The sequence below is a fragment of the Sander lucioperca genome, chromosome 12 (genome assembly GCF_008315115.2).
Source record: "Sander lucioperca isolate FBNREF2018 chromosome 12, SLUC_FBN_1.2, whole genome shotgun sequence".
In the NCBI taxonomy this organism is placed as follows: domain Eukaryota; kingdom Metazoa; phylum Chordata; class Actinopteri; order Perciformes; family Percidae; genus Sander; species Sander lucioperca.
In genome coordinates, this window is record NC_050184.1 from 28,080,243 (window position 1) to 28,101,189 (window position 20,947).

General features: G+C 42.2%; 1 protein-coding gene across 2 annotated transcripts in view; it reads left to right on the forward strand.

Moving 5' to 3' along the window:
• Positions 1 to 12,781: 12,781 nt before the first annotated feature.
• LOC116062202 (dysbindin-like) overlaps positions 12,782 to 20,947 on the forward strand; it is a 32,152-nt gene continuing 23,986 nt past the window's right edge. For both annotated transcript variants that reach the window (XM_036008355.1, XM_031316826.2), the window contains exon 1: positions 12,782 to 13,200. In XM_036008355.1, the coding sequence (XP_035864248.1) occupies positions 13,158 to 13,200 (43 nt within the window). In that variant the 5' untranslated portion in view covers positions 12,782 to 13,157. The remainder of the gene's footprint in view (positions 13,201 to 20,947) is intronic.

Consider the following 20,947-nt stretch of genomic DNA (forward strand, 5'->3'; position numbering starts at 1 on the left):
CTAGGGACGGGCATTTTATGTCATTTCAACATTCATGTAGCTACTCACATTGAATTATTATAGCTAGAGTACCCAAGTTGGTTACTTGCAAAAACTATTGAGACACAGCCAGTAAAGTGATCCTGATTGGTCCTGGCTGACGCTGCCATGCTAACCCTGCTAACTGCTAACGTTACCGGAGGACCAGTCAGACGGGCCACAGTTGTTAACAACATGTAGCCTGTTCAGCGGCCGGAGCCGACAACGGTGAGTTATTTGAAGCCAAGAGAGGGGGGCTGTAAATCGGGAAGCGATTGTTGCCGTAATTCTAAGCCAATAAAGTGTGTTCCGTTGGGTGGAAAAGGACGGCAAGGTAGTGTTATTTTTAGTGGTTCCTACTGTAATTCTAAGCTGAGGAAGTGTGTCTGTCTGGCGTGTGGAGAGGAGGGCGAGGTTGTTGTGTTTTTAGCGGTTCCTACTGTAATTCTAAGCCAAAAAAGTGTGCCTGTCAGTTGGGTACAGAGTTCCGTGTAAGCACAGGCTTTTATGAGTGTCAATATTGCCAGCATCTAACGTTAGCTACTCCGCTGTGCTGTGAAGTATGTCTGGCTATGTGAGACAAGCGTCTAGCAACGTTGTTGTGGATGCTACGGTCTCAGCCTGGCAACCTCCGTGAACTTCGAGTCTGAGTAAAGAGGGGCAGAGGGAGATGACGCTCTCCAGTATTTTGAATTTGTACTGCAGTAACTACTTTAAACACTAGCTGTCAGTATTACATATTGCACCTTTAATATCTGATGACGCATTGGGGTCATTTTTGGATTTATTACAGTAAATAGATTACATATTAGACCTTAAAGTTATTTCAACAAAGGTCATCACTGATTTAATATCGAGCAAGCATTATCTTTTGAAAGTTTCTTTTTGATTGGAGCCCAGGAGTAGGAGGCAGATTGTGATCAAACAAGCAGAGAGAGTGGGAGGGTGTGACTACAGCACTAATCAAGAGATCACATGTTGTGCATGCATGAGTTTTCATATGCGTGCGTGTATCTTTTGCTCTTGTGATCATTAGGCACTGCACAGGCTGAACGTCTTAAGTATCATTTCCTCTCTCCTTCTCTCTCTCCCATTCTCACTTCTGCATTCACACTACAACATCCTATAAACACCGATGTAAAAAGGAGTCGGAAAAAACATTACTCTGCTCGCTGAGTGAAAATTTGTCAATATCAAAAATGAGAGTTGTAGAAAAAGAATAACCCTAGTTTTTGTGTTTCTTCAGGTCATTAATGATACTGCTGATTCAGTTAGGCACTAATTACAAATCACTTTACCAATACACAACAAAGACACAGGACTCCCCCCCCCTCCCTCAGTTACGTATGTAAGTTAAAATAAGTCAACAATGGTCTCCTTGGTAATGGAAAGTCCTGTGTTAGGCTACTTTGACACAAACATCCACCTTGACCTCCTCCCTATGCAGACTTTGATTACAAATGTATTTGTGAGACATCAAAAACTAATTTAATCAGGGACAAAATATGTTTCCCTCAAAACTTAATTGAGAATGCAGTTTAGTTGTATGGGAATGCCATTTTTAGGAGACAGGGCTGCAATATATTTTGAGTAAATCAACAAAAACAATTATTTATCACTTAACAATTATAGTATCATTGATGTACAGCCAATGAGTAAATGTGTGGATAGTGTGATGTCGGGTCACATGGTGTGTGTGAAAGTGACCATCAGGGACTTTCAAGAATGTAGAGCACAAATGCCAATAGACTGATCAGTCAGGGGCCATCACACAGTCAAACACAACTTTATACGCTAATGATGAACAGAAGAGGTGTCAGGGTCTCTCTGAGTGAAACCTGACCCCGTTGTTGACCCTTAAATCGGGTACTTGGAGATATTCAGCACCTCCCCACATTACAGTTTTAGAATCTACACTGGCCCACAGAGCTCACAAAACTCTAAAGGCTGATGGAGGACTCTAAACTATTGAGCTTATGAAGGCACAGTGACTCTGTAGAAGTACCTCAAGCCAAAGAGGGGGACTCTTTGACTGTAATTTGTGAGGACAAATGAAACCACACAAACTGAGAAAGAGAGCCAAACACATGGCAGCAAGACACAAACCCGTGATTCCTGCCTACACACACTCAATTTCACAATTGTGTGTGTGTGTGTGTGTGTGTGTGTAGTATGTGTTTCTGTATGTACTGTATATGCATGCTTGTATGTGCATGAGTTTGGATGAGCACACCACGTTTGTCTGTGTGTGTGTGTGTGTGTGTGTGTGTGTGTGTGTGTGAAAGTGACTCACCCCGTGTCAGTTACTCCTTTACTAAAGTGTCCTTTCCTTTTTTACTTCACACCTCTTCAGTTTGCTATTTTTGGGCCATGTTAGGAGAACTAGTAGTATCCAGCACACACACACACACACACACACACACACACACACACACACACACACACACACACACACACACACACACACACACACACACACACTCACTACAACATGAAAGCCCATTGGGAGTGTTTTGGAAGAGCAAGAGGAAAGCGAGAGGAGACGTGCATCTTTTATGGTGCACTGGTACAATAGCTGATTTGGTGGAGCAGACAGAAATATCCAGGGTTACTCGCAAAGTGAAAAATATCGTATTGCATAAGATGGTGAAAGGACCTGACCGCGTAAATGCAACAGTAGCTCTCTCCCACAAAGGCACGCACACACACTCACTCTCACACACACAGCGATGTCCTAATAGTGTCCTGCAGGCAGGCAGGCAGGCAGAGGCAGGCCGGGGTAGAGAAACTGGAGCTGAGGCAGAGTGCTGACTCAGGGAACAACCAGTGAGAGAGAGAGGAAGTGTGTGTGTGTGTGTGTGTGTGTGTGTGTGCGTGTGTGTGTGCGTGTGTGTGTGTGTGTGTGTGTGTGTGTGTGTGTGTGTGTGTGTGTGTGTGTGCGTGTGTGTGTGTGTGTGTGTGTGTGTGTGTGTGTGTGAGAGAGAGAGAGAGAGAGAGAGAGATAGAGAGAGAAAGAGAGAGAGAGAGAGAGAGAGAGAGAGAGAGAGAGAGAGAGAGAGAGAGATAGAGAGCGAGAGAGAGAAAGAGAAAGAGGACATTGTGCTACACAGAGGCCTCACAACTTGCGTGTGCAAACCAAAATGTCCCGTCCAGCACTCTGAGCACTTTATGTTGTTTTACCCGCCACTTTGAGGTTAAGGCCAAAGCTGCATGCTGCAGCGACAATGGAAGCCAAAACCAAAGTCTTACTCTAAGAATTCCATTGAGAAAAAGGAGAAGTAAAAAGAAGAAGTCTATCTCTTTCTCTACTTTTAGTTGTATTATTTCACTCCTCATTTGTTCTTGTGAGTAAATGCAAGTGACACTTGTTCACAGAAGTCAGACATGGCAAGAAACAAGAGAAGTCAGATGATCAGACAAACAAACCCCAGATGTAATATTATTTTATCAACTTTTTTGAAAAAAAAAAAGGTTATTGGTGAAATGGATGCCAACAACTGTCCGTTGTAAATAGGGATGCAGGTAACGATTATTTTCAATATCGATAAATCATTTTTTTTCTCATTCACTGCATTAAATGTAAAATTAATTGTGAAAAATATTATACAATACAATTTAATACAATTTCCAAAAGCCCAAAGTTACATCTTCAAATGTTTAGTTTTGTCTGACCAACAGTCCAAAACTCAAAGATATTCAGTTTACTATCATATATGACAAAGAAAAGCAGCAAGTCCTCACACTGGAAAACCCCAAACCAGAGACTGTGTAGCATATTTTTACTACTTTTGCTTGAAAAATTACTACGGCAATTAATCGAGTTTCAAAAAAGAATGAATATTTTTGTGGCGAATAATCGATTAATCAACTTATGAGTTTTATCGATTAATCAACTAATGAGTTTTAATGTGTCACAGTTTACAGGCCAACTTTGACCTAGCATACTTGGACACCTTATTTTCTGTGTAATGTGTGATTATTTTGTATTCGTTTACTTTCCGTTGTCCTTCTTGTTTAACTAATCGTCTGACCACTCGTGTTTCTTGCGGCATCTGACTTTGCTGCATGCTACCATGTTCCCAGATTTCAGCAATTACTGGTGAGTAAAATGTTCTTACAGCCAATAGAAATGACCCAAGTTTTAATAAATAAAGTTTTTTATTGGCAGCAGCTGAACTGTCAACATCATCTGTATTTATGCATGTGTTTAAGTGTGTGTGCGTGTGTGTGCGTGTGTGTGCATGACCATGAGGTGCGGGTATGTGAGTGTGTAATATGATGTATATAGACTGTGCTCTAAACAGAAGAGCAGCAAGTCAGCAACATCCAGGTGGTTTTGGTTTGCCCTCAGATTTCACTCCTCTCATTCTCTCTCTCGCTCTCTCTCTCTCTCTCTCTCTGTCCCTCCCTCCCCCTCTCTCCCTTACTCGTCCCCTTGTTGTCTCCCTCTGTCTTTCCTGCTTCATTATTTGTCCTTTCTCACTGGCTAAAAATACTTGCTGCCCTGTCACTATAACAGATCACCTCAGAGGAAATTTGCTGCCAGCAGTGGACAATGTTTGAAACAGCAGCAACCCCAACCACCTACCCACCCCCACACACACACACACACACACACACACACTGAACACACACATACCATGAGCTTTGAATCATAATGGTGTCAGTGGATTAGTATTTGCAACTGTAGGCTGATATATATAAAGTGTGTTTGTGTGCGTGTTAGACAAACAGGTGCAGTAACCTCATGAGGCTGACAGAGCTGTTGGAGGGTTGACAATGTAGGTGCAATAGTTACATTAGGTCACAGCAGTCAGAGAGATGGGATAACAGATACTATCTCACTTACACACACACAGACAGGGTTGCACCTGTGCTTTGCTGTTCAAAATAACAGGAATATATTGTGTGAGAGAACTACTGAGTGGAGTGATGCAGACAAAGAAAATATGTGTGAGCAAATGTCCACAAGGCTTATGTGTGAAAATGGTTTTTTTTGTGCAGGAGAGAGAAAGAGAAAGAGAGAGTGCAAAAAAAAGAGCGGGGTTGACACTCTTGTGACTCGTAAGAAAATTAAATAAACAACAACTTCTCACTCCTGCTTTCACACATGATGTGCAACTCAACCGAGTCTGTCGGAGACGGCGTAAGGTGTCACAGTTTAGTGCTCAGGAGAATTTTCCTTTATGTCTCCTGTTCCCATGGCAACTGAGCAGCGACCTGTGATGACCCCTGTGGACTGGAGAGGGACGGAGGTGAAGTTGTCATTTAGCACAGGTCAGTGGACGAATATTATTGCATTCATCATTTCTTGCAGATCACCCTACTGAGGTCGATAATCAGCCTCGGCGATACAGACATTTCTCTGTGGATCATTTAATCTTTAGGAACATGGCACATGACATGAACATGTTGAACATGTGATCAGACCATATTTTCTTTATATTCATCTTCATATATATTCATTTCATTGGGTTTGTCATATGTGATATTTGTTTTTGTTCTTGCATTCAGGGCAGCCTGCCTTTCTTTTTCTTTCTTTCTCCCCATCTTTCCATCTGTGTGTGTGTGTGTGTGTGTGTGTGTGTGTGTGTGTGTGTGTGTGTGTCTGTAAAAGCATGCACCACAGCCCTGCTACCTGTATTTCAACAGGCCTTGTTGTCTCATTATCAGAGTGACATTTGTGCAGTCCTGTGGAGCCATCTGGATGCGTCCCACACACATGTGAGAGAAACCAGCCTGGGTTTGGATCTGACTCACATCAAACAGCCTCTCTGCCCACACACACACACACACACACACACACACACACACACACACACACACACACACACACACACACACCAAATACAGACGGCACAAATAGAGCAGTTTCCATAAGCCAATATCTGACATTTAATGAAAAGTGTGGTGACACAGAGATTGATACAGATTTTCCAACCGACACTTTGCATCTTCATAGTTAATCTTTCCAGGCACAATAATGGGGGCTCATAATAAAACTGCTTCACATAAACCCATGGACAGCTGCAGAGAAAGCACAGACAAAAGTGACCTCTCTACTACCTCTAATGTGTGTGCATGCAAGGGACAGCCCCACAACTAATGCAAATGGATGTATAAGTGCCACAGGTTGGAGTTGTGAAACTGCCTCTATGGCTCAATGGCACAGAAGAAGATGAACATCAACTTGAGGTTATGGGTCGCTTCATTGTCTAGGAAAGTCCCAAAATTTAAACATGTGATCAAAGCTGATGCTTTACTCTTAGTTTCAACAAGGTAATACAATCACTGAATGAGAAATAATATAGTATTGAAAGGAACAAGTAACAACAAATAAAAATGGCTAAAGAAGGCCCAATCAACCACAAGGATGGCAATGAAAATAGCCATTTTTGTTTCAACAGTTAATGGTATTCTTAATTGCTGGAATCATTACCAAATTTCCTGAGAAAACCTGTTTGTGGTCTAGTGTGTGTAACATATACCTTAGTTACTAAGATTGATTAGGGCAGACAACAGGCCAATGTAACTCAATCACAGAAGAGATGTGAAGACTGGGTTAATTCTACAATGCTGCATCTGGACCAATTTTATTTCCTGGTTTCGGAACAAGCTGCAACATACTGAGGGGACGCTATGACTGTTGCTCGACATTTTGTGAAAAGACCCAATGCAGTTTCGCTATGACTGTCAGCGCAGCGAACCATAGAGAAGCACAAGTGCACACACAAGTGAGCAAGGGACTACAAAGTTAGCATACTGAGTCATTATCAAATGAATGCTATTGGTGTGGTGTGAAAGGTGCATGCACACAGAATTCTGGGCCTCAAGAGTCCATTTCCTGAGTAGTTCTGTGCATGCCACTGTTCATTGACATGCTAAAGCTCAGCTGCATGCAAGGTAGGCCTCGCTCTATCCCCTTCATCTCGCTCTCTCTATCTCCTCCTACCTTCTCTCATCTATAATTGATTGCTCCCACTGTACCAACTTCATTTGCTGGCTGTGAATAATGAATGAGACACAGAGTGGAGGGGCTTTTTCTTCTCCACTGGTTTGATACCCTATTAGCCGTTTACAGTGTATCTGTGCTATCCGTGACCAGGCCTGGGGTTCCCAACGTGTGCCACCGAGTAAAGAAACGCTGCCAAATAAGGCTGCTCTGTCGCAGGGAGAAAAGGCATGACAGCGTGAAAAAAAAGTGGAATCAATTCCGTTGATTACCATTATTTAAGACCAAGAAACAAGCATAATTTATGACCGAGTAACAGGCATGTGCTAAAGTGAAAAGCATGTTGTTTTAATACATGTGGAAGCATGTGAGGTGGATGGGTTGTTGCATGGAAATAAGAACCAGGGACGTGGGGTGAGTGCATAATTCCCATTATAGCAATCTCACACTCTGTAAGCATCTTCACACACACACACACACACACACACACACACACATGGGTGCACATGCTACATACTGTACCAGGCACACATTCACACACTTTCAAATACACATGCAAACCCACACGCACAGAGACAAACTGTTCTCTGCCGCAGTGAGATGTGCTCTTTTGAGGTGCATGTCATGTGATGCACATTCCGCTTACCTACTCTACACAGCTCAATGGACTTTCAACCTGTGTCCAACACGCACACTTTCTCACTCACTCACACCCAACTCACACTTAACCAGGATTATTAATGGCGCGTTTCAGTTCCACAATGAGCTAGAGAAGTGCAAGCAAAGCAATTCAGAACTCTGGGGCCAAAGATGACATACTGGGTTTTTTTGGGTGGGGGGGTAAAGTTACATCAACCAGAGACTCAAAATGGTGCTTTATACTTCCTGAAAGAGCTGACATGAGTGGCATGCCCCCCCTGCTGCTCCTACCTTTCTCCCTTCATATCCCAGGCACATGCCTAAACACATGTCCTCATTCATGAAAAAAAGGAGATTTGCTGACACAGACATGCACGCAAACAGATAAAAGAGCCACATTGTTAGCAGTATGCTGTTGGAGAATGTTGAAACTGACAGAAGGGGCTCGGTGTGGGCAGCAGAAGGCTGACGACACAGCAGCTGTTCGACTTTTTGCAACCTGATGATGCTGATGATGTGGAGGAGGAAGACGGCAGTGAGGAGAAGGTGGAGGTTGGGAATGAGGATGAAATCTATGGTGATTCCACCTTCAGCTTCATCTCAAGTGAAATGCTTCAATGTCTGAAAAGCACAACATCCTTTTATTTCCATTTGCATCTTTCATTCTACTCCTCCCGCCGTTACCTCCGCTCTTCTGTCTGTCTCTTTCTATGGCCACACATCTACACAGTGAAAGAGACAAACCTAAGACAAAGAGACCCTGATTGTCTGTCTGAACCTTGACTGTCTGAGTCTGAATATGTCTTGATCTGCAGAGGTAGATACACAGAAGCAGTTATAAAGAGAGGCAGAGGAAGGGTTGCGAGAGAAAAGACTAAGAACACAAGAGAGCGTGAGTGCGTGAGAAAGAGAGATGTACTGTAGGGAGCTGGAGGGAGAAAGTAAGAGAGAGACGAAGGGAGAATAGATGAGCATGAGAGTGTGTGAGTGAGATAAATAGAGACAGAGCGAGCAGGAGGAGGGGGAGAGTGTAAACAGCAGAAGGTTCACTGGGTTCAGTGTGCAGTAGAGGAGCTGAAAGATGGGCATCAGAACTCGAAGCCCAGGGGGCTGGATAGTGGTGCGTGACTCACATACTCATGCATATATTCAGGCAGGCACACATACACACACACACGCACGCACGCACGCACGCACGCACGCACACGCACACACACACACACACACACACACACACACACACACACACACACACACACATTCAAATTGTATTTTATTTTCAAACATGAACTATTACACAAACCCCGGGGAGACAGAAATAATAGAGCCATTTGCAAAGTGTGTGACACATTGACACCCTTTTCAAATTTGTATTACAGTACCACTACCAACCAAAAATCCTCCTACAAGTTCTCATTAGTTGATAAATAGATTCAAATATTTTCAAGGAAATTGCTTCATGGTAGCATTCAAAGATTTAATCACTGTTACATAAGTATAACACAATGCCTTTTTACAATGAAATATGCTGTGGTTTTTGTTGTGTAGACTCACAAAATACATAATATCACACCCACATGATCTGACATTTTCACAGACGAAAAAAAATATAGTTGACCTTTATATTTACAGGTCACCTAAACCATTTTAATGTGTGGTTTGCTTTTTCTTTATCTGACAATGACTAATATCCACAAGAAAATACTTAGTTCACTGCTGTATATCAATGGCACAGCGTTTCAAAGCTCAACATGACAACGAGTCAAACCGATACTGTGAGTCCCCCAGTTTAAGCAGCCTGTTTTCTCCACATGAGTCACTAGTTCTCATTTAGACACTGAAAAACACTGCACATACTTGCAAAACTAACATTACAAAACATCATGTTAACCCAAAAGTGCACTTTTTCACAGCTCGTCCGCAGAGACGTATAACACAATTAAAGACCTGTGACTATTTCAAATTTCAGAGCGTATTGAGTGAACTACAACATACATATCCAGACAGAGCAGAGAGCAGCTGTCAGAAAGTTTGAATGACATAACAGGTACATATACTGTAACAGAGAGAATTGAATGTGGTGGTTGTGACATAAAGCATTGCTGCTTTTAAAGAAGCTGTCACTCGATGATGTTGCATTCAATACAAAGTTTGGCAAGGCAAAGCTCTGTTTCACGCAAAAGGTTATGCATCTCACAGCTGAAGCAAGCATCCTCACAACTTTCTTGTCTCACAATTGCTAATTAACACCTTGACAGAGCTGTGTGCTCCATTCTCTGAGAACAAAGGCATTGCCACTGTCGCCTCTCCGTCCTGCCACACTTAGCAAACAGCACCTATATACTCCATATACTGGAGGCTTAGAGGCACAAGTTGGAACTCTGGCAGGCAGGTGTGCACATTCATGCATTTGGCACTTGAATGTCTGTTGCCATGGTGACCCCCAGAATATCCCCATACAGCACAATGTGATATTTTTAATAAAGTTTGACTGCTTTGACTTCTCTGTCTGGTGCGGCTGTGAAGATGTGAATTAAAGATGTGAACTTTTTTTTGTCAGTGAGGCTTAGCTGTGTGTTGTTTACCAGACAAAATCCAGCAGCTTATGTCAGCAGGCTTACTGTGTATTGCTTAACCATAGTAACATGAAGGCAAAGGGAATACTTACTATAGTGACCATGACTAGTGTGTTTGTGTAGATGTGAATACATGTGTCTGTGAGTTGGTCCTAATGTGTGTATGCATGCGCAAATGTGTATATTTACCACAGTATGACTCACAAGCCACATCAGAGACTATGCTGCAGAAAATTGAGACAACACAGTTTCAAAGAGGAAGCCAGCACTGATAGAGCTGAAAGAGCAACACACACATGCACACACACTCATGCACAACTGAACAATAACACTGTGAAACAGTCACTGGAAATCCCCTTTTGTTTACCTGAATGAATTAAACCTGGGCGTATCTGAAACCTGAAATACACAATTAAAATGTGATTATAATTGTGTTTCATTTCCCAAAGATACATCTAATCAAAATCACACACTTGATCTGTTAATCAAAAGTCAAAATAACAACACATCTGAAAAATACTTGAGCTTCCTAATATGGACACCACGTATTAATGATTCTTATTTATGGCATTTCACTTAAGGAAAAGGCAAAAAAGTGTTTGTTGAGGGAATCCTTGTGCTTGTATGGTTACCGACACAGCAGGTGCTCCTTTAGTGTGAGCTTAAGTGTAATACACAAACTTCACCAGCAGATGCCAATATTGACTCACCAATGAGGTTAAGATGAGGAATCTTTGTACCCGACAGTGGTGTTGGCTTATGCAGCGACAGGGAGAACCTTTCTCACATGCCAATAGTCATATATGAGTTTATAGATGAGCACAGAATGGAAGCAGAACAGGCCATGAATCATTTCACTTTATATATCTTGATCTCCTTACGTAGGCTGCAATGAGATTTCCATGACATTAGCGGTTAGACTGGAGCAGCCTTTACCAGCTGAAGTGTGATGTAACTGGCTGTTAGAAGCCTCTTATTATGGGAAAGGGGAGTCAGGACCTGCAAGACTCCATGCTGCTAAGTGCCTATTAACCCCCCATGTGTGACAGTTACAGTGTGTGTTTGCAGCAGTGTGTGTATTTGTAGGAATATGTGCATAATGGTGTGTTTATGTGTGTGTGTGTGTGTGTGTGTGTGTGTGTGTGTGTGTGTGTGCCTGCCTCTGTCTGTGCTTAATTACATGTTAGTCCATCCTTATGTATGCTGTTCTTCACACTTGCATTAAGAAACCTCAAAAGCAACAAGAACAATTGGTTTTGATGGAAGTTTTCAATATTTTTTATATGAAACCACAAATGTCTGCAAACTTACTTAATGGTACAGAGGATCATGGGTGGAAATTCCAGGGACAGAGAGACCTTTTGCTGCTATTAATACATAACTAATGATGTACTTTCTAATAAGCCATGATGCCTACTGTAAATGTTATCAAGTCATTAAGGGCAATGGGTTTCTCACCTTTTAATTAGCTGTCAAGTCTGCAGATGTAAATGTTAACAAGTTATGTGGATGCTCTGCTGCTTTTTTCCAGAAGGTAAGTGCTTAGACTTTCCATTAGACAGGTCCTCCAAATTAATTAAATTGCTAGATAAAAAAAGACAAATGAGAATTTACACCAGCAAGTGGATTTTCCACAACCTGGGATCTCAACCTGTCATGATTTTACACATCAATCAGTTTACTCGTCATGGAGACTACTCAGCCTGCGAAAAGAGATGTATAATGTCTTTTGTGGCTCTGAAAGAGGTGAATTATGGGAAGTGTAGGATCTAGTGTTTTTAGCTAGCGGTGTGTTTCTACGGTTGGCAATGTTGTTCAGTCCGTCCACCACTTTGGTCCAGACTGAAATGTCTTTAAAACTATTGGATGGATTGACATTAAATTTGGCAAAGGCATTCAGGATAAATCCTACTGGGATTAATAGAGGAATCCGACATACACGTTCCACCAAAACAAGTTCCTTCCTGAGGCTATTTTGCAGAGGCAACGTGGCTCTGTCCGGCGCCTAGCGCCGCCCATGACGATTGTGATTGCTTTAAATAAATGCCAATAAACCAGTGCATGTTTTTCTTCCATCCCGGAATGCTGTGTGGACTAGCCAGACACTCCTCCGCAGCACTGTGGAGTAAGGTCTGGCAATGCGAGACTACAGTATACCTAATAAGAAAATGGTCCAGTGAAGAGAAAAGTTAGAAATAATAGAATAAATGCATACACAAACACAGACAAGCAATTCATTACTTTAATATGACATGAGATGATGTAACACAACAATACATAGATTTTATTACATATAGCATGTGAGAGTCAGTCATGTACATTTCTGATCTTCTTTGTAGTTATGCTGAGAGATGTATTAATATGCAGTACCTCTTCTCTTATCACATTTTACTTCTTATCTTCCAACAAAGTGAACAAATAAATACATAAAAATATAAAGCAAAGCAGTGATGGTTGACTCATGAGGGATTTAATCCTGGTATAGTCCTAAATAATATGTAAAAAGCCTATGCACTTTCTGATCCTGTTGACCCCTTTGTTGTCACCAGTTGGTACAGGCCACAATACCGTAGCCCACTATCACTCTCCCCCGTTCCTAAGCAGCACAGCTCTTTACAACCCTACCGAGCCTGTCTGACAGAGAGAGCAAGACAGCGTTTGTGTGTGTGTGTGTGTGTGAGTAGAGAGGCAGCCAAGATGAGAGTGTGAAGCAGTGAGAGGGAAAACCTAGAAAAAACAGCGAAGGCGATCAGAAAGGGGAGGAGGGAGACAGCAAATACAGCAAAAAGGCATAGCAGAGTAGATAGTCTTTGATAGTCCTGGTGCCAAAGTCAAGAGATGCAATGACTAGATGACCAGCCACTACACACACCAGCATCCTGTCCTGGAGCCTTGACAGGAGGGGACAAGAAAAATACACACACACTCAAAGGCAAAACACTCTCTTCAACCAGTCCCACATCCACTGGATCATGTCGTCTACTGGGTCAACCAACCACAACAAACGTCTGGCATGTGAGTAACCAACAGTGTATGAGTTAACAGAAATGTAGCTGAAGAGAAAGTGGTACAAAACAGACTTGCAATATTGTACAGTTTATTGTAACTTAATGTCTTGTATAGGGATTTACTATGCATTGTTGTTGCATTTAACACTAAATGTGCTCTTTTTTTTCACTCTGGGCAGGTATTTACTACATTCCTTTACACAGTACAGCCCCTTCGGATGCTTTTGCATATGGGGGGCAAGGGAAAGTGTTATTAAATTGTACAAAGGGTATTAATTCCCTACTACTGGTTCAGCTCTACATGAATCACGACTCATCATTCACAACAAAATAGTTTGTGAGAGATGTTTAATTCAGTATTAGTTAGCTCTTTGATAGGATAACAGATCAATATTAGCTGCACCTTATGTTACACACAGTGTGTATATAGGAACTGCATGGCTGTTACATAATTTCTTCTGGGTTATGTTATTGAAAACTGTCCTCCAAGGATTCATTATATTATTACTCACAGAAAAAACACTCAATTACACATGTTCAGTTTATCCTTTTACTTCTCGGTCCAGCCTTGAACCAAGCCTTATTAGCAGCTACTGTTAAAAACTAATTTCCCAAAGTAATAGGTATAGCCATAGGCCTTCTCTTTTTAACTAAATTAGCTTGACAGCCTTAATGCTGGTGCAACACTGTTGATGCAGATGAGGTTTAATCACAGTGAAGGGATAACAACTACTTCTTAGAGTCTGACTAAGCTACAGGAAGATGGCCTTTATATAGAAGGGACGACAGGGAAGACAGGCTAACTGTTACCTGCTTGCCAGAGAAACATTGTCTTGCTTTCTAATTGAACACATTACCTCACAAGAGGTGTTTCTTTGTGTTTAAGTGTCAATAGAATAAGCGATATTTTCATATATTTGCATGTGAGTGTTTCTTAATGTTTACAGACTAAAGACAGAGCGCTATGAGCTATTGAAAGCCCTGTCATGACTGACCTAAATCGGGAAAAGTGGGCATTGTTGGAGGTCATTTTTGCATTTAGCCCTGAGTGAAGTGCCTTAATGGCTTTGGGAATTGGCCTGGGAATGGCCTGGGAATACACAATCTGATCAGACACTTACGGAGCAGGTGGTCAGACAAGGTTCAAGATACAATCACAGCACTGGGATCATAGGAAGCTGAAGATGATAGTAAAGTAATGATGTAGTATTGATTTAAATGATGTGTTTATGTAAAGTATTTGTAGGTAGAGCTTCCTGCAGTATGACGTAGTATGATGACGGTGGGTGTAGCAGAAATAGGTGGTATCATAAATGAGCTGTCTGGATTCACTTTCTACTACACGGCTGTGTGTTTATGGATGTGTTGTGTGCGTGGGTGGTGAGGGGAGTGGGGAAGCATGGCGGGGGAGGTGGCTGTTGTGGTGCAGTGATCTCACTCATAAATGATTTATGCTTGATGGATTGCTGTGGCCATGAGGCCAGCATAGGAGAGCGATTGGCTCGGTAAATAATAGCAATACCAAAAAATGATGTGGCTGTATACTGCTGAGAGCCGGGTGACACCATCATCGGCCCCCGGGGGAATAAGAAGCTGCATTAGAGGAGGCGTGGAGTTTGAGATAGATGGGCTGTCAAATGTGACTGGCCATGCAGTGCAACTGCCTTACTAGCTCTCTCTCTCACACACAAACACAAACACTCTCTCTCTCTGTTCACTAAAAACAGAAATATGATCATGGGATTTCTTTCCATTTGCCACAGGGGGACTGAAAGCTTGTACCATGTGACTCTTTGGTTCAATGGGAACATTTGTTCCCTGCTTTGCAGTTCCCAGGACTCTTGATGTACAGTATGATTGCACCATTAGAATGACACAGCGGCTAATGATGCATGTATTTAGAGTTGAATGTTTTCATCATAGAAAATATGCTGATACGGTAGCCAGAAAGAAGAGAGAAACATGCATGCTGGGGCAAAAGAAAACAACACGACAGAGACAGATGTGTAATTTGGCACATTTTGATGGGAATATAAAGATGAGCAGTGTGAATTATTGGGAGCAGAGCAGTGGAAGTTGCTAAAGGATCAGACCATGGAAGAATAATCAGAAGGATGAAAAAAATCATGTGCTTCAGCTCAACTGTCACCTCTGGCCCTGGACCACCCACTGCTACATCTTGTGTTAGATTCCTAGACATAAATAAGTACTGATGATCTGATCAACAGCAATATGAGAGGGAAAATGTCTAAAGGAGATAGAATTAGGATGGTTGAGGAAATGTGGACTACAAAGAGGATAAAGAAACAAGAAAAAAAGAAAGGTTTTCTTGCCGTTCTAAAGCCAATGAAATTCCTTCTATTCACTGTGTGTTTCTCTTGACACACAACAAATGCACAAAATGCATGGTGTCACTGCACCCTTGTTTTTGTCAGTATGAGACTTAGCTGAGGCAAGCAGACCCGGTAAAGCTCTTTGCCTCAAATCACTGACACTACAGCTACTTTATACCGGGAATAATGCACAGCAGGCTCAGGTTGCATAACACCAGACTCTCCTTTCTTTGACAAACTCCTTTTTTTTCTTTCTTCCTTCCTTTCTTTCCTACAAACTCAGCCAACACATCCTACATGCATGTACACACAACCTAAACGCTAAACTGCATAATCATGCACTACAATTCAGTAGGAGTCCAGTGTTGTGCATTTGAAGGATTGCACCAGCATTATGTAACAGTAAGCCCTAGGTAATTATGGTTCAGTGTGGGCTGAGATGGAGCAGGGATTTCTGGGTAGGGGGCATAGGTGTTATGGAATTTCAGACGGCAGCTCTTAAAATACTGTAAAGCTTAACGCGGTTACTAGCCTACAGGATTTGTCTTTCTGTCTCAAGCCAGAGTGAAGTCTTTTCTCTTACGTGTTTTCCCAAATAGTGGCGTGAGATGAACAAACACGAGTATTTATGGTGAAAGAGCTATAGAGTTGAGTACATTGTTTCCATTATCTGGTAATTACAGTTTTTGAATGGGAAAATCTGTTGAAATCCGACTTATTTAAATGTCTTCGGTCATAATGTTGGGTGAAAATAAGCTTAAGTGTATGCAGCCTTTTTCTGTCTGCAGTCACCACTCTGTCTCACTTAATGTCCCACCCATAGCCGGGATTGCGGAAATTTCGCCAGATGCATGTCTTTTCGGCCGATGTCAGTTTCCTTCCGCTTTCTGTGTTGGAAATATAAACTCTGGTTGATTTATGAAGACTATGATTAACTGCTCCGCAGATCTCTGCAGGGTAAATCCAGACAGCTAGCTAGACTATCTGTCCAATCTGAGTTTTCTGTTGCACGACTAAAACAACTTTTGAAAGTACACGTTCCACCAAAACAAGTTCACGATTGTGATTGGTTTAAAGAAATGCCAATGAACCACAGCACATTTTTCTCCCATCCTGGAATGCTGTGTGGACTAGCCAGACCCTCCTCCGCAGCACGGTGGAGGAAGGTCTGGCTATACATTCTGGGATAGGAAAAAAAAAAAAATGGGTTTGTTTGCATTTTTTTAAACCAGTCACAATCATCTTGGGCAGGGCTAAGCTCCTTACGCAGCGAAGGTGGCTCTGCAAAATAGTCTCGGGAAGGAACTTGTTTTGGTGGAACATTTGTACCCCGATAAAAGAAACTGCCACATACAATATTAAAGGAAGTTAAATGTTCACACAATACAGTAACACGCTATTATAATTAACTGGATACATGGTTAAACGTAACTTTCTTACCGTTGTATCTGTAGCTGTGTGTATTTTGTCCATAGTAATCCCCACCAATCTGTCCCAAAACGTCCCAGTTAGATGGTAAATGCCATAAACATATTCCTTGTAAATCTTTACAATCATTCCCGGAAAAGACCAAGCAGGCCTGCCTTGCTGCACAATCCAAATTTTCTTCAAGACTTGCCATTTTCACCGTGTAGCTTGTTAGCTGAAAGTTTGTTGTTGTTTCCTGAAGTGAACAGAGTTTGAGAACGGCAACACAAAGAGCAGAAGATTAGGAAATCAGACAATTATCCTGAAAATGTACTTCCGTTGATCCAAACTAAGAGTACAGTAATAGCCAATCAACACCACTAAAGGTTGCTGTACCTCGGTCAAAGCAAAGCTGCTCCACTGAGTGAGCGCAGCTGTGTCGAACAAAGGCAGCAGATATTACTGAAGTTGCAATAAACATCACAATCTTCTATGATGAAGTTGCTAACACCCCTAGTGTTTCCGCTGGTATAAGGCGTAACAAAACAAAGTGCAGGGGCAGCCACTATCTCAGAGCAATATAACGCGGACCTGCTGATGCACATTCTACCTGCGTTGGACACGTTCAAAGACTCCAGTCTGCAGTGTAGTTCATGTATGCGATAAACTGATAAACCAGATAACTGTAATTGTTATTGGGCTTCATGATCAAAGAAAGTCTTTGTATCACTCGTACTTACTGTACATCTCATCTATTAACTAGAGCCTGCTTAACTTAGTGCAGTGTCAGCAGTCATAGACACACAATACATCTAGTAAATCAGTGGAACCAGCAGATTTGAAGCATTCTACCTCCTCTCCTTCTCCTCTCCTATTTTCTTCTTCCTCTTTTATAAACAGTCAGCCATCGCAGCCGTTCTCTGTTCCTTGACCCACCTACAACAAATCCTTTCCATGTGAGCTGTACATGTATTTCGTAGCCTATAAGGGTAAAGCAGCAGCCTAAAAACTGAATGGATTGCCTCGTTTAACTAGCCTGGCTCCGCCCTTCTACGTACTTTGGCTCAATTTTCATTTTCCTTCAGTACGTTCATGATGTTGAGGTTGTGCGCTAGTTCCATAATGGCGGCGGAGAAAGATGCAAGCGAAGCCGTTCAGTCCGCTGCCAGAAGCTAAAGCCCGAGCAAGAACAATCTTTGCTGAGTTTTGTTGGTGGCCATGATGTTGTGGCCCTCCTCCCCACGGGGTTCGGGAAAAGTTTGATTTTCCAGCTCGCTTCGTTAGTGGTAAAAGAGTTGGCTAAGGCTAACGCTAGCAATGCTAATGCTAAATATAAGCCTTGTCAGTCTCCCCTCTTGCTGCACATGCGCATGACATACGTCACGACCAAACATTAGCAATTGGTTATGGCAGATCCAGAGTGGCTTTGGGTAGATCCAATAGTTTTAAACTTCAACAGAGTACCCGCCTTCAAGGAAGTTAACACTTGTCAATGGAGAGTGGCCAGACTCTCTGTACAAATGAAATGTACCAGAGTCTGGTAGGACCAGGCTATCGTTTAACACCAGGACTGTTTCATCAGACTTTGTGATCACTGACCCTTACACAAACTTGCACAAACATCAGTGTCACCCATTTGCTGGCAGTCAGTGTTGATACGTTCATTATTCATTATGCAACTATTTCTCATTTTCATTACAATTAGTTTTTTTTTTTAACTTTAGACTGCCTTTGAGAGACTTAAACTTATCTGCGATTGAAAGTGGAAAAATACTTTACTTGATGAGCTAAACAGTCACATAAGGATCGTTAATAACCTCTGTCAAAAGCGAGGGATTCCCTCTTGGAGGCTGTGAACACCATCTGGGTCTCACACCCCAATTTGCATGGACCTCCTACGTCTTCCACAGCAGGGTGGTAGAAAACTCAGAGGTTATCTGGATGAGTCAGCCTTTTTACATACGTGTTTTTCTCCCACGCTGGGGCAGACAGATGGAAACATGCAGAGGAGCTTGTGCGTGGGTTGGGCATGTCAAGTGGCAACTTGAGTAGCAAAATTTGATTTTTAGAGAAAGAGACAAAGAGAGAGAGAAAACCATAAGGCCAGCCTGCAAAGCTGTGTAGTTTAATCATCATAAGCCTCGTCAATGCTGTATCAGCCTGTACAGCCTGTTCTCACAGAATTCCGTGAAATGATCATGAACTGTTAACACCGCTTTACGTGGTGGTGGCACGGAATGTGTGAAAATTCCGTGTGGCCACCATGGAAAACAATGCCAATGTAAAGTCAATGAGAAGATGACGTAGCATTAGGAGCGACTACGATAGCGTACTCCCTATGGTAGTCGCTCCTAATGCTACGTCATCTTCCCTACGCGGATTTTCGAAAATCCGCATAGGGAGGTTGGTTGGGGTGGTGGATGGGTCAAACAACACAGGACTTTCACCCAGGAGACAGGGGCTCATGTCTCGCGTGTCAGGTTTTTTAAACCCAACCATAACTGTTCCGTTCTTCTTTTCCTAAACCCAACCGTTTGTTTGCCTAAACCCAACCATCCCGTTCTTCTTTTCCTAAACCCAACCGTCCCGTTGTTGTCCCGCGTGTCATGGAAACGTAAGCCCACCCACAACCTTTTCCTTAACTTAAAAGAGCCATGTTCATTTCACAGAATTCTTCCGTGGGCCCATCACGGAATTTTAGGCGATCAGTGTTCATTTCACGGAATTCTTCCGTGGGCCCATCACGGAATTTTTTTGCGATTCCATGAAACTGCCACAGATTTTGAGTAAGGGGCCGTGTTCATTTCACGGAATTCTGTGAGATCAGATTGCCCTGTACACTGTAAACCCAGATTTAGTTGTAATTAAAAGTTTTAGTGGTCACTACTTATTCTTTAATGTTTTGTTTAAAAACATATTCATTACTAAATCACATTATTTGTTTGTAATAATCAGCTTAAAGGTACAATATGTAACTTTTCTGCATTAAAATGTCTAAAAACGACCATACCTATGTTATATATTTTTTTGAGTTGTGTAGTTACACTATCCCAAATGTTTCCACCAAATGGCAAACCCAGTGAAATCTGTTATTTTATTTTCAGACACGTCACGTTTCATTTAGTTGCCCGTCAGTGGCGTCACATAACCTTTCACCATCTAGTTACTCGTAACTTCCGTCAAAACACGGGCACCCAGATGCTACATTCGAGAGTAATTGTAAATCATACAATGTCACAGAAAAAAATACTCGTAACACTGCTTTTTCTGCCAAAAGGCATCATTTTGTGATTAATTACATGCCACTTTGCAACACAGTAATACAGCAGAAACCTTATTTATTGATACATATCAATATTAATCCAGCTTAATGTTACTACAATGTATGTGCTGGTTGACAAGTAGCTAACATTAATGCTAGCTAATGCTTGGTGGATAACATTATAGGGTTACAACATTGTTCATCACGCTCATAAAGTTATTAGTAGTATGATTGTTTTGACCATGGATAAAAGCAGCACTGCGCTAACCCACGAATAAGTTCACTAGTAACGTTAACGTTAGCTGTATAGATAGCCAGCTAGCACACCCCGCTCTGCCTGCCTCACTCCCCCGGCACAAAGAGACTTCATTCGTGATGATAGCTGACAACACAGCCGAGACATGTAGCAATAGCTAGTTACCGTTAGCCCCAGCCGTTAGCTAGCTACGTCTTCGTTAGCGTTACCGGTGTTTGTACCGTAAATCTCCTCCCTGCCGAATTTCTCCCCCCTTCGCGTTTAGCTGTCTTTACAGTTAGCTAGCTAAATTAACCCGACAAAAGGTGGTTTAAGCAACAAAACGAATAGTTAAGATTACAGAAAAGTAAAGGGGGAGATCTGGCAGCTGTGAGATGTTCTCATGCTGCTGACAACAGCAATCGAACATTATCGCCGTCGCGGAGAGTCCCCCTGCAATCCCCACCCACACCCGTCTCTTAGCCTCGTTGAGTAGCTAGCTAGCTAGCGTTACAAC